The sequence below is a fragment of the Bombina bombina genome, chromosome 11 (genome assembly GCF_027579735.1).
Source record: "Bombina bombina isolate aBomBom1 chromosome 11, aBomBom1.pri, whole genome shotgun sequence".
In the NCBI taxonomy this organism is placed as follows: domain Eukaryota; kingdom Metazoa; phylum Chordata; class Amphibia; order Anura; family Bombinatoridae; genus Bombina; species Bombina bombina.
In genome coordinates this window covers 58504211-58518466 of record NC_069509.1, presented here as the reverse complement: position 1 = coordinate 58518466, position 14256 = coordinate 58504211, and the positions used below count along the sequence as shown (strand labels likewise).

Below are 14256 nucleotides of genomic sequence, written 5' to 3'. Positions count from 1 at the left end.
CGCTCCCCCTCCTGTTTTTAATAAAATGTTCCCCATTTCTGACACCATAAAGGACTCGTGGCACTGGCAGACGGTCGCTAAGGTGGAGGGAGCTATTTCTACTCTGGCTAAGCGTACAACTATACCTATTGAAGACAGTTGTGCTTTCATTGATCCTATGGTTAAAAAGTTAGAGGGTCTCCTAAAGAAATTTTTTGTTCATCAGGGTTTTCTTCTTCAACCTATAGCGTGCATTGTTCCGGTAACCACTGCAGCTGCTTTTTGGTTTGAGGCTCTAGAAGAGGCTCTTCAGATGGAGACCCCACTAGATGATATTTTGGACAGAATTAAGGCCCTTAAGTTGGCTAATTCTTTTATTACAGACGGCGCTTTTCATCTTGCTAAGTTAGCGGCAAAGAATTCAGGTTTTGCCATTTTAGCGTGAAGAGCGTTATGGCTTAAGTCCTGGTCAGCTGATGTGTCATCTAAATCTAAGCTTTTGACCATCCCTTTCAAAGGTAAGACCCTATTCGGGCATGCACTGAAAGAGATCATTTCAGACATCACTGGAGGGAAGGGTTATGCCCTCCCTCAAGATAAGTCAAATAAGACAAGGACCAAACAAAATAATTTTCGTTCCTTTCGAAACTTCAAGGGTGGGCCGGCTTCCTCTTCCACTGCTGCAAAGCAAGAGGGGAACTTTGCTCAATCCAAGCCAACCTGGAGACCTAACCAGGCTTGGAACAAGGGTAAACAGGCCAAAAAGCCTGCTGCTGCCACTAAGACAGCATGAAGGGGTAGCCCCCGATCCGGGACCCGGGGGCAGACTTTCTCTCTTTGCTCAGGCCTGGGCAAGAGACGTTCAGGACTCCTGGGCTGTAGAAATTGTAACCCAGGGGTATCTCCTAGATTTCAAAGATTCTCCTCCAAGGGGGAGATTCCATCTTTCTCAATTGTCTGTAAACCAGACAAAAAGAGAGGCGTTCTTACGCTGTGTAGAAGACCTTTTTACCATGGGAGTGATCTGCCCAGTTCCGAAAACAGAACAGGGGCAAGGTTTCTACTCCAATCTGTTTGTGGTTCCCAAAAAAGAGGGAACCTTCAGACCAATTCTAGATCTCAAGATCCTAAACCAATTCCTAAGAGTTCCATCCTTCAAGATAGAGACCATTCTGACTATTTTACCAATGATCTAGGAGGGTCAATTTATGACTACCGTGGATCTAAAGGATGCGTATCTACACATTCCTATCCACAAAAACCAGTTCCTCAGGTTTGCCTTTCTGGACAGGCATTACCAGTTTGTGGCTCTTCCCTTCGTGTTGGCCACAACGCCAAGAATCTTCACAAAGGTGCTAGGGTCTCTTCTGGCGGTCCTAAGGCCGAGGGGCATAGCAGTGGCGCCTTATCTAGACGACATCTTAATTCAAGCGTCAACTTTCCAACTTGCCAAGTCTCACACAGACTTAGTGTTGGCCTTTCTAAGATCTCATGGGTGGAAGGTGAACGTGAAAAAGAGTTCTCTCACAAGAGTTCCATTCCTGGGAACTCTGATAGATTCGGTGGACATGGAAATATTTCTGATGGAGGTCAGGAAATCAAAGATTTTAACCACCTGCCGAGCTCTTCATTCCATTCCTCGGCCATCAGTGGCTCAGTGTATGGAGGTAATCGGACTTATGGTAGCGGCAATGAACTTAGTTCCGTTTTCTCGCTTGCATCTCAGACCACTGCAACTATGCATGCTCAAACAGTGAAATGGGGATTATGCAGATTTATCTCCTCAGATAAATCTGGTTCAAGAGACCAGAGACTCTCTACTTTGGTGGTTGTCACAGGATCACCTGTCCAGGGGAATGTGTTTCCGCAGGCCAGCGTGGGTTATTGTGACGACGGACGCCATCCTACTGGGCTGGGGTGCAGTCTGGAATTCCCTGAAAGCACAAGGTTTGTGGACTCGGGAGGAGGCCCTCCTACCGATAAATATTCTGGAATTAAGAGCGATATTCAATGCTCTTCAGGCGTGGCCTCAGCTGGCTTCGGCCAGATTCATCAGGTTTCAGTCGGACAACATCACGACTGTAGCTTATATCAATCATCAGGGGGGAACAAGGAGTTCCTTGGCGATGATAGAAGTTTCCAGGATAATCCGATGGGCAGAGGCTCACTCTTGCTATCTATCAGCGATCTATATCCCAGGGGTGGAGAACTGGGAGGCAGATTTTCTAAGTCGTCAGACTTTTCATCCGGGGGAGTGGGAGCTCCATCCGGAGGTGTTTGCTCAACTGGGGGCACACCAGAATTGGATCTGATGGCGTCTCGTCAGAACGCCAAACTTCCTTGTTACGGATCCAGGTCAAGGGATCCTCAGGCAGTACTGATAGATGCTCTAGCAGTACCCTGGTCGTTCAACCTGGCTTATGTGTTTCCACCATTCTCTCTCCTTCCGCGTCTGATTGCCAGAATCAAACAGGAGAGAGCTTCTGTGATTTTGATAGCGCCTGCGTGGCCACTCAGGACTTGGTATGCAGACTTGGTGGATATGTCATCTCTGCCACCATGGACTCTGCCACTGAGACGGGACCTTTTGATTCAAGGTCCATTCAAGCATCCAAATCTAATTTCTCTGCAACTGACTGCTTGGAGATTGAAAGCTTGATTTTATCAAAGCGGGGTTTCTCTGAGTCGGTCATAGATACCTGGATTCAGGCTCGAAAGCCTGTCACCAGGAAGATCTATCATAAGATATGGCGTAAATATATTTTTTGGTGCGAATCTAAAGGCTACTCATGGAGTAAGATCAGGATTCCTAGGATTTTGTATTTTCTCCAAGAAGGATTGGAGAAAGGATTGTCCGCTAGATCCTCAAAGAGACAGATATCTGTTGCATCTGTTGCACAAGCGTCTGGCAGATTTCCCAGACGTTCAGGTTTTTTGTCAGGCTTTAGTTAGAATTAAGCCTGTGTTTAAACCTGTTGCTCCGCCATGGAGTCTAAATTTAGTTCTTAAAGTTCTTCAGGGGGTTCCGTTTGAACCCATGCATTCCATAGATATTAAGCTTCTATCTTGGAAAGTTCTGTTTCTAGTTGCTATCTCTTCAGCTCAAAGAGTTTCTGAACTATCTGCATTACAATGTGACTCGCCTTATCTTGTTTTCCATGCTGATAAGGTGGTTTTGCGTACCAAACCTGGGTTCCTCCCTAAGGTTGTTTCTAACAGGAATATCAATCAGGAAATTGTTGTTCCTTCTCTGTGTCCTAATCCTTCTTCTAAGAAGGACCATCTGTTGCACAACTTGGACGTGGTTCGTGCCTTGAAGTTTTATTTGCAGGCAACCAAAGATTTTCGCCAATCATCTTCTTTGTTTGTTGTCTATGCTGGAAAGCGTAGAGGTCAAAAGGCTATGGCTACCTCTCTTTCCTTTTGGCTGAAAAGCATCATCCGTTTGGCTTATGAGACTGCTGGACAGCAGCCTCCTGAAAGAATTACAGCTCACTCCACTAGAGCGGTGGCTTCCACATGGGCTTTTAAAAATTATGCTTCTGTTGAACAGATTTGTAAGGCTGCGACTTGGTCCTCGCTTCATACCTTTTCCAAATTTTACAAATTTGATACTTTTGCTTCTTCGGAGGCTATTTTTGGGAGAAAAGTTCTTCAAGCAGTGGTGCCTTCTGTTTAACCATCTGTCTTGTCCCTCCCGTTCATCCGTGTCCTGTAGCTTTGGTATTGTATCCCACAAGTAAAGGATGAATCTATGGACTCGGTACATCTTGCAAAAGAAAACAAAATTTATTCTTACGTGATAAATTTCTTTCTTTTGCGATGTACCGAGTCCACGGCCCGCCCTGTCTATTCAAGACAGATAGTATTTTTTATGTAAACTTCAGTCACCTTATAGTTTCTCCTTTTCTTCCTTGGCCTTCGGTCGAATGACTGGGAGGTGGAGTTAAGGGGGGAGCTATATAGACAGCTCTGCTGTGGTGCTCTCTTTGCTACTTCCTGTCAGGAAGGACAATATCCCACAAGTTAGGATGAATCCGTGGACTTGGTACATCGCAAAAGAAAGAAATTTATCAGGTAAGCATAAATTTTTGTTATTTGTTGAAAGGTGCAACTAGTGGAAAGTAAAATACCAACACCACCTCCTTGTCTATTGTCAGACCTAGGAGTGTGGCTGAAGTGGAGACCCCCATGTGACAGTGCAGCAGAGGAAACAGTGTCTGAAGGAGAGAGACAGGTTTCTGTAAGAGCCAGAAGATTAAGAGAGTGGGAGATAAAGAGGTCATGGATAGAAGTGAGTTTGTTGCAAACAGAGTGAGAGTTCCATTGTGCACAAGTGAAGGGGGTGGTGGCTCTTAGATACAAGAGGAATAAGATTAAGGTTACCAGAGTTTTGTTTTTGAAGTCTATTGAAGGACACACATGGGTGTGCAGGGCAAGGAAGTTGTGGGGGACCAGGATTGTGGGAGATGTTGCCAGCAGCTAGTATGAGCAAGAGGGAGAGTGACATGAGATAAGATGCGGATTTGCAGTAGTGAGACTGTTTTTGTGATGAGCTGCAAGGGGGAGAGAGAGTCTTTAGGAATGTGTGAAGTTCAGGAATACAAAAGTAAGGTGAGGTTAAGAGAGATGGGCTAATGAGCAGTGCAGGTGGTGAGGAGTAAGGAGTAATTGAGTAAAGTAGTTTGTTAAACAGACAAAAGGTGGTAAAAAGGAATATGAAGATACTTAGCATTTTTACAAAATAGTCAAACAGTGTATACAACTCAGTATAAAAACAGAACTTGCCTTATCCCTTGTCCACTCCTTGTTCAATTCTTGTATAATTCTTTGTACCTCACTTATAAATGTTCACTTAATTCTTGTATAATTCTTTGTACTTCACTTATAAATGTTCACTTCATTCTTGTATAATTCTTTGTGCCTCACTTATAAATGTTCACTTAAGAGATGTGAACAGATGATCTTACAATACTGCTATCTAAGTCTGCATTGCTTCCCCATAGCAGTGTTAAATTTATAGGCCACGGCATTCAGGTGAATGCAATAAATTAGGTATAGGTCAAAGACAATCAAAGGCCAATTGGGAAAATTTGATTCAGGATGAGATAAGTTAAAAATAACAGACAATAGAATTTGGGGGAGGCTGTGGTTAAGCCATTAGTGAAATGATAAATTTAGGAATTAAAACAAGTATTTGCAAGGTTTGAACATCACATAGATTAAAGGCAAGATATAAGCAGGGTAAATACATAATTAATTATACAGGCAAATGCAAGGCTTGAAATACAGATGACACAAAAACAGGGGAAAAGGCAGGATTTGAATGCAGGGACCCAATTCACATACCAAAAGAGAGGCTTGAAATACAGATGACACAAAAACAGGGAAAACACTGGATTAACTAAATATATCCCAATGTTATAATAAGAATCTTGGCTCAAATTCAATAAGTCTAATGGAATTTGCTGGAGATTATTATTCAACAACTATCCAAAAATAACTTTATATCACCTCAAATCAAAAACTAGAGATATTTATATATTATCAACACAATAGTCAATTTATGTGCAATTCTTAAGAGATTTCACAGTAAATAACAAAAATGAATTTATAAACATGGTTACTTAGCACTAATATATTTAATATATGAAGTACACTGGTCTATTTAATACTAGCGTTGCAACTATAAAGTACCTCTTTAAATACCAGCCTCAATTAAACTACTGCAATAAATAATATCTTTGCTTTAACACATTAAAAATATAACAACATCAAACCGCTTAATATATTACCAGCAAACCATTTTGAGAGTTCAATATTCCAGATATTTATTATGGTCATACATGAAGGTATCACTATTTTTGCAAGGGTACAGGCCACCAGGTATCTCTCTTGCCCAAAGAAAGTTTTCCAGCCAGGATTCAGAGAATATAGCCCAACAGTTTGTATCTCTCTTTTACAGAGTTAGTACCTCTCCTTTCTTGCATGGTTATATCAGTGATAAGCCACTCTTTAATTCTCTAATCATTCCATATAGAAATCTGGTTACGCCCTTAGCTCTTATTGGCTTACTGGTAATGCCACTTTGTAACCCAACCCCCATGGTTGAATATCTCTGGCTGTATTAACTCATATCGGACACCGGGGGCAGCAGCAGGGGTAGGAATGCAGTTTCATTAGCAAAAATACTTTAAAGTACAGAACAATATAGATTTCCATAAATGTATACTTAATATATTTATTATTTCCTAGTATTAATAAACTATCTGTTCAGTATATGGCCCATGTAATCTAATTGAGCACGTATTTACAAGTCCAAACATTTAGAATATATATATATAGAAAGCAGCTCGATCTTCCTTTTCCTACAGAGCACCCCAGTTATGGAATGACCTCCCACACACTTTCAAATCTTCCCCAAGCCTTATATGCTTTAAGAGATCCCTCTCTACATATCTCAAAACAGAATGCACCTGTCATGGTTGATTATATATTTCTTACCTGTTCTATGTAAAATTTTTGCATCTATTGTGTATTATTATTGTTTTTTAATTTTATTGTACCCTATTGTATCAATGCAATGTTTTGTGGACCCAGGACATACTTGAAAACGAGAGAAATCTCAATGTATCCTTCCTGGTAAAATATTTTATAAATAAATAAATATATATATATATATATATATATATATATATATATATACATACAATACATATACATACAATATATATTTCCTACTATTTTATATCATAATATTGTCTGTAAGTAGCAGTCTGATGTTATTAATCATATAGTGATATTAATATTAGTAATTATATTCTTAATTATTTGCTCTTCATAGAATCATATAATTTAATATCCTGGTATTACATTGCATTTTTGATCATATTTCTATATTCCGTACCTGCAATAGAATTTTGTTGGAACCAATATTACCATAGATACATACATATATTTAACTTCATTATTATTTACTATATATATATATCTTATTTGAAATCATTCCTTTATAAGGTACAGGAATATGGTCTCATATCTATGATTTCAGTCATAGGAGAATTTATCTAGTATGTATTTATTTTAAAACCTCATTTTCACACCAGATTCTGAAAAACAAAAACCATTGTTGTTTTATTCTGACACAGTTAAACATTTTAAATTCACCAATGCATCTATTTATTTAATATAGCAGACATTTATTCAATATGGTATATTCCTAAAGGTAATCTCATATATTGGTATTCTTTCATAAAGTCTTGGTATATTAAATGTTTCTGCAAATTAAAGACTATTTGTGCTTTAAAATTAACTTTAAGGTCACAATATTATCACATGCCTCTAAGTGTATTTTCTAGATAACATATGTGTATTCAAACCTTCAAAAGATTATTTGTCTCATCATTTGCCTGTGTTAAATTCATTACCCTTCTAAAATTTTGCAAGATTCAAACAGGAGTCCAGACCTGTGTCTGCTGTGACTACAGGGGTCCCCTGATCAGCTAATTTTATTACCCACTGTTCAGATAGTGATCAAACTTTTCTTTGAATTGAAATTATCTCTTATAGTTTGGGACATTTTTTTATTTCCTTTTGTTCTTTGAGGCATCCATCTGTATTTGAGAAAAACTAGGAGGAGGTCTGTGTCTGGGATGTAGTTTCAGGCCTGTTTGAATAAACCTGTACTTTACAATTTCAAAACATTTGTACCCTGGGTTAATATTTTAAGATAAATTATTTATCTATAGAATGCATATATATGTGTATAGATATCTTTTATAATGTCACTCAGCAATACCCTGACAAAAGATTTTCGGCAATCTTCTACCATGTTTGTTGTTTTCTCTGGAAAGCGTAAGGGTTAGTAGGCCACCTCTACTACGCCACCTCTACTACTCTTTCTCTCTGGTTAAGAGGTATGATTCATTTTGCTTATGAGACTGCTGGACAGCAGCCTCCTGAGAGCATGATGGCTCATTCCACTAGGGCTGTCTCCTCTTCTTGGGCTTTCAAAAATTAAGCTTCTTTGGAACAGATTTGCAAGGCGGCAACATGGTCCTCTTTGCATACTGTTTCCAAATTCTACAAATTTGATACTTTTGCCTCGGCTGAGGCCTCTTTTGGGAGAAAAGTTCTTCAAGCGGTGGTGCCTTCTATTTAGGTCCTCCTTGTTCTCACTCCCTGTTCATCTCATGTCCTCTAGCTTGGGTATTGGTTCCCACTAGTAATTGGAATGACATTGTGGACTCTCCATGCCATAGGCAAGAAAATAAAATTTATGCTTACCTAATAAATTTCTTTCTTTCCGGGCATGGCGAGTCCCCGACCCTGCGCGCTTTTTAAATTATAATTCAGCAGTTTTTTTTTTAGTAAACCTCAGGCACCTCTATACCCTTGTGTTTCTTCTTTTTACATTTTCCTTCTGCTGAATGACTGTGGATTATGGGTAAGGGAAGTTACACTGAACAGCTTTGCTGGGGTTCTCTTTGCCTCCCCCTGCTGGCCAGGAGTTGAATATCCCACTAGTAATTGGAATGACGTTGTGGACTCTCCATGCCCGGAAATAAATAAATTGATCAGGTAAGCATAACTTTTGTTTTTCGGGTGTTTTCTATTGAATATAAAAAAAATGTTATAAACACAAACTTATAAATAATTACAAGCAATATCAAAAGTGGACCTGCATTTAAAACCCTTGAATGAAACAAGTACAGCTTTATTTATAATTTAAAATGCTAAAAATGGAAATTGAGTAGACCCCGTGTATTCTAATGCATTTGATATTCGCAAACCATAATGAAATATTTGTTAGCTATAAAATAGATTTCTGTTATGTGTCTTAGTAAAAATGATCGTTCTTGTCTCAGGTGTGGGACATCGTTGGCACTGACCTAAAGTTAAAGAAGGAACTTACCGGTCTCAACCACTGGGTACGAGCCCTGGTAGCCTCCCAAAACTACCTGTATAGTGGGTCCTACCAGACTATCAAGGTAAGATATGGTATCAGTGGAGTTGGACAAAGAAATACTAATTTTTAAAGTAGTGAATGACTGAACTTCCTGAAAATCTTGGTCTTCTATAGTACATTATTAATTGTAAAGTAAGATTAACTTTTTACTGTAATATTTTCCCATGTTTAGTGTGTTCCCAATAATCTATTTTACCTGTTGGAGTGTATTAAATTGTTTACAAATAGATTATTCACCTTTATTTTGTCATCTGAAACATCTGCTTTTGCGACCTATACTGAAAATGTATATAATATGTATATTATTGGCTATTTAAATACTATGTGAACAAGAGGCAGAAATCAATTTCCAGTGGGGATGGGAGAGAGCCCAGCCCATTTGAAAGGGTGTTCCTGCAGCATCTTTGAATGCAATTACTTCTGTAAGGCAGTGTGTAGCATTTTTACTTTGGTCATCTCTGCTGATGAATTTGTCAACGTTTTTTTTTGGGACAGAATAACTTTGATGGACATTTCTGACGCGTTTCACATATTTTGTGTTTCCTCTGTACTTCCAGTGTACACTGACAGTTCTTTTCACAGACTGTGTGTTTGTCTTCCAGATATGGGACATTCGAACTTTGGAGTGTGTTCATGTCCTGCAGACATCAGGTGGGAGTGTTTACTCCATTGCAGTAACCAATCACCATATAGTATGCGGAACCTATGAGAATCTTATCCATGTGAGTTCTTGTTGATGGAAGAACCTACACAGTATATCAGCTTCAGTGAGAAATATAATGCTATCTATATCTGTCTTTGGCATAGGTTTGGGACATTGAATCAAAGGAGCAGGTCAGGACTCTAACTGGGCACGTGGGCACCGTGTATGCATTGGCAGTCATATCCACACCCGACCAAACCAAGGTTTTCAGTGCCTCATACGACAGATCCCTGCGGGTATGTAACGACCAGCTTTTTATACCAATGAAACACAGTGTAGTTTGTTTACACTAATCCAGTTACACAGATAAGTGTATTATAACAGTCGCATGTTTTACATGTGAGTACAAAATTGCTAAATGTTAGACCTGTGCAATCGGCATTTATTTGTATAAACAAATGCAGGATATGGTTGCAGCGTTCAGCTCTTTTTGAAGTCACAATTATTTGTGTAATAGTGCAACACACAAAGATCTGTGCAAATCCAGATTTTCTTTGCACTTTTACACAAATAAATCCAGCTCCGAAAAGAGCCAAAATATGTGACCTGCAGTCATCGTCATCATTCTTTTACACAAAAAGAGAGAGGCTTAACCAGGGAACAAACAATAGCGTAATAGCTTGTTCTATAGCTAGTTACCACCCCACAAGCAGCCTCTTTGAGCCCAGCTTGTGGCTTTCACAGAAAATAACTTTCCTGTAGTAAATCAGTCTGATCCTGAATTAACTGTGAAGTCCAGGCCTAAAAGACCAGGCAATCCCTCTCTGAACAAGAGACATTGCAAACCCCAGATGTACGTTTCGGCCTATTGTGGGCTTCGTCAGTGAGATGCAGCCATATCCCTCTAGGCACATTTATACAAACGAATGCAGAATGCACATGTCTAATAAATATGTGTAGACTGGAGGGACTTGATACATTTATGAAGGGAGAGCTTGTAGCACATACGACTACCCCTTGCAATAACACATATGATGTTATATTAAGATATGTTGTTCTAGTCTGACATACAAACTATCTACTGTTGTTTCCTTTTCTTTCCTCGTTTTACATCATTCCTGGCTATCTCTGGCCTCAACTTTTTCCCACCTCTCCTTCTTCCAGACTTTCCCACCCCTACTTGCTTTTTTCTTTAGTGTATTTATAAACACAAAGCTAGATGATTTGTTCTTTTATAGTACCAATTGCAAGACTTGTTCGGCATTCCTGCATCCAATATCTATTGTCGCCTAGACATGCAATATACTGCGCACATGGCCTTCCTAAGTTCCTGGTCTGATTGTAGGCACCACAGAAGTATACGTGTTTAGGTGTTGTCTAATACGGTCTTCTCACTGGGTCATGTTGTATCTTCAGGTCTGGAGCATGGATAACATGATCTGTACCCAGACATTACTCAGACATCAAGGCAGTGTCACAGCTCTGGCAGTGTCCCGAGGACGCCTCTTTTCTGGTGCAGTAGACAGTACTGTGAAGGTAGGTTTAATAGTGTTTTTTCCCCCAAGTCTGAATAGACCACCAATAATATAATTTTTCTGTTTGCAAATAATCTTTTGCTTTTTAACTTGCATGGTTCTGACATATGTGTCTTCCTTGTCCAGGTTTGGACCTGCTAATTGAACTGTTTTGGACAAGGTTTTGAGCAGCTATTTCAGACGGGACCAAACTCTTCGGATCCATCTGTTGTAATTCTGATGGATGCAGACACTGCTTCTGCTTGCAGGATTTTCATGCCTTGTCTCGGGCACTTATCCCGATAGTAATACAGGACAGAGACTTTAAGAAATCATGTGAAGTAAGGACTCCTGGCTGAATCTTCCTCTTTTTCCAACATACTTGACCTTTGGACATAGAGACGCTGGGATTCTGAGCCTTTTTGCACAGGAAGAAAAAAAAACTCTAATGTACCTGTGTACTTATGTACGATTGCACTTTCCATTGGTGGATGAGGGACCTTGCCGCCACACTCCCCAATGCGCACTCCTCAACCGCACTCCTAACCTTTTTTTTATCTGGGTGATCTTGCCCAAATGTAATCATCTTCAGAGCCTTCTCTCACCCATTACCCAACCCAACCCAACAGGTCTAACCACAACACTTGGCTCTTTCAGCCATATTTAGGGTTAAGCCTATTGCCGTCATTCTGCTTGGCACCTTATACCTAGAGGGAGTCTGTGTTATTGTGCTGTATATTTTAGGGTGATTTTGATTGAGATCTGAATCGAACACCTGATTTTAATAATAGAAAAAAAAAAAAAAAAAATTTCGTAGAACAGGCAACCAAAAATTATTTTAAGAAAAGAAAATACAATTTAATGCATTGCAGCTCTCTGTGGCATTGAGGAGTTAATTTAAAGCGTCAGAGATGATAATGCATGAATACCGGAGCTGTATATTTAACAGTAAAATCTAGATTGTAGCATTAATGCTATTTTGTGTATATTATGTCACTTTCTTGAATGATTTTAATAAGTATGCAATCAGTCAGTAAGGAGCATACTGCTGACACAGTACTCTTTAGTATGTGTTTATATATTATATCCCTATAATATATGCACACAAGTTTGTATATACTGTATTTTTAAAAAAAGAAAAAAAAAATACAAATTATGTGTCTTATTTTAAAAAAAAAAAGTCTGGTGCTTTAAATTGCCTAAACCTGATTCCTTTGTGGGAAGGGAAATCTGCTGTCAGCCCCAGATAGCCTGGCGCTGAAGTGGTTAAACACTAATCTTGCATACGCCTTGCTACGCGCACAGCAGCGCAGGGCGCACAGCAGCGCAGGTTGCATATTGCGCGTTTCTGCATGCAATGAAGGCAGCTCACGTCAGAACGTTCATGTCAGAAAACATTTCACTGCAGCCAATATCCAGGTACGCTTCTTCCAACGGGATTATGCGTGGCGCCATTTCTGCCATCTCACGCCCTACACTTCACACTCTCTGTATGCAATGCTGCATTTGTATAACTTTTTTTTTTTTTTAAAAACAAGTCTGTATTATAGATTTAACAATATTTCTTCATTTCCAATAAAGCTGAAATGGAGACAGAGTTTGCATAATAATTATTTTCGAAGAAATGAATAAGCCGTTTATAATCAGATTAGTAGCTCTCATGTGTCATTAACCTTTTTAACTTTTTAATACTGTTCATCATTATCCACTACATGGTCTGACATTTTAGGAAAGTCGTAGTGCTTCCAACTATTTTTTTTTTTAATGATAGGGTCATGAACCACTTTGAGATTGTAAAATAAAATGTTTAATTATGCGCAGAGTAAAAACAAATCTATGCAATACGCTTTCATTAATTTGCTACTTTTTCTTGATTGGATTTGCACTCTTCCGACTTGACAAACCTCGGCCTGCTTCATATCTGTTCCAAATCAACCTCAGCAGAGGTGACAGGATATTGCAAAATGATGACATAATGGCTATTTTGTCTACTTTATTTACATGTCAGGATTTGTTTGGAGAATAAGGTAAGTGGTTAGGACAGTTTTTTTTAAGTTGTTCTATCTGAATTATGAGGTTGTAATTCTGACTTCCGTATCCTTTGTTCAGAGGCAGGTGTTGTAGTTTTAAAGAGCAAAGCAAAATTCTTATACCAAAGACAAGCACTGATTGACCCCAAAATCATGCAACGTCACCCTCTCATTTACGCACAGCCAGCATTTGTACCCACGCACAAACTAAAGGAGTAAAACACTGACACAAGGAATAGGCTGACCACAGGACATTTATTCAGTGCAGCCACTTCTGCACAAATGGGTCCATCCCAAAAAGCTGAGACCTGGAGAGGGGTTAAAAGAACACATATGGTTCTATGCAGCGGTAGCTGCCAATGGCAGCAATACTATATGAGTTCCTTTATTATCTCAGCAGTAAAAAATAAATGTGTGCTTAGGGTAGACATGGTACGTACAGATATCATTAAGAATATAATTCTCACTTTTCTTCCATAGAGATTTTTGTTTGCATGTGTGGGTGTATAGGTATGTACGCATTTAGATACATACATACCTACACATATATATATAAAAAACATTTTATTAAACGTATTGATACGGCATCACAGAACACAAATAAATGCAATATTAACCATAAAAGCACAGCACTGCAGGAAAGCACCAAGATGCATGGCTGTCACATAACAGGTATACAGTACAGTTTTTGTCATAACTTAATCATAAAAATATATATATATTATATATATATGTTATATATATATATATAGCAATAATGTAGACCTTTAATGAATAATCTTTTTTTTATCTTGCTTCCATGACTTTAAATACAATTTCTTTACAACAGCAACACTTTTATTATTATTTTCTTAATTTAAACCTACCTTCTGCTGAATAATCTGAAAATATTTGCAGATTTCTTCAACAGGTAAGGTGTTAAAATTGTACCATCTACACCTGCAAAAAAAAGAGCAAACCAAAGCACCATTGAAAAGAAAAAGACCAATTACTGGAACCAGAATAAAAATGTGCACACATATGATGCTTTACGGGTTACAAATCCTTCAGGAATCTGCGCCAAACCACCTCTCCCACCCCCAAAATTGTCTGTACAAAAAAATCCCCAGCAAACTCAATGCC

At 38.9% G+C, this 14256-nt stretch overlaps 1 protein-coding gene across 3 annotated transcripts in view; it reads left to right on the top strand.

Moving 5' to 3' along the window:
- Positions 1–12701, top strand: part of TRAF7 (TNF receptor associated factor 7) — a 123630-nt gene extending 110929 nt beyond the window's left edge. For all 3 annotated transcript variants that reach the window (XM_053694417.1, XM_053694419.1, XM_053694418.1), the window contains exons 17-21: positions 8847–8969; positions 9550–9669; positions 9755–9886; positions 11007–11126; positions 11252–12701. In XM_053694417.1, coding sequence (XP_053550392.1) covers positions 8847–8969; positions 9550–9669; positions 9755–9886; positions 11007–11126; positions 11252–11266 — 510 coding nt within the window. In that variant the 3' untranslated portion in view covers positions 11267–12701. The remainder of the gene's footprint in view (positions 1–8846; positions 8970–9549; positions 9670–9754; positions 9887–11006; positions 11127–11251) is intronic.
- The last annotated feature ends 1555 nt before the right edge of the window (positions 12702–14256 follow it).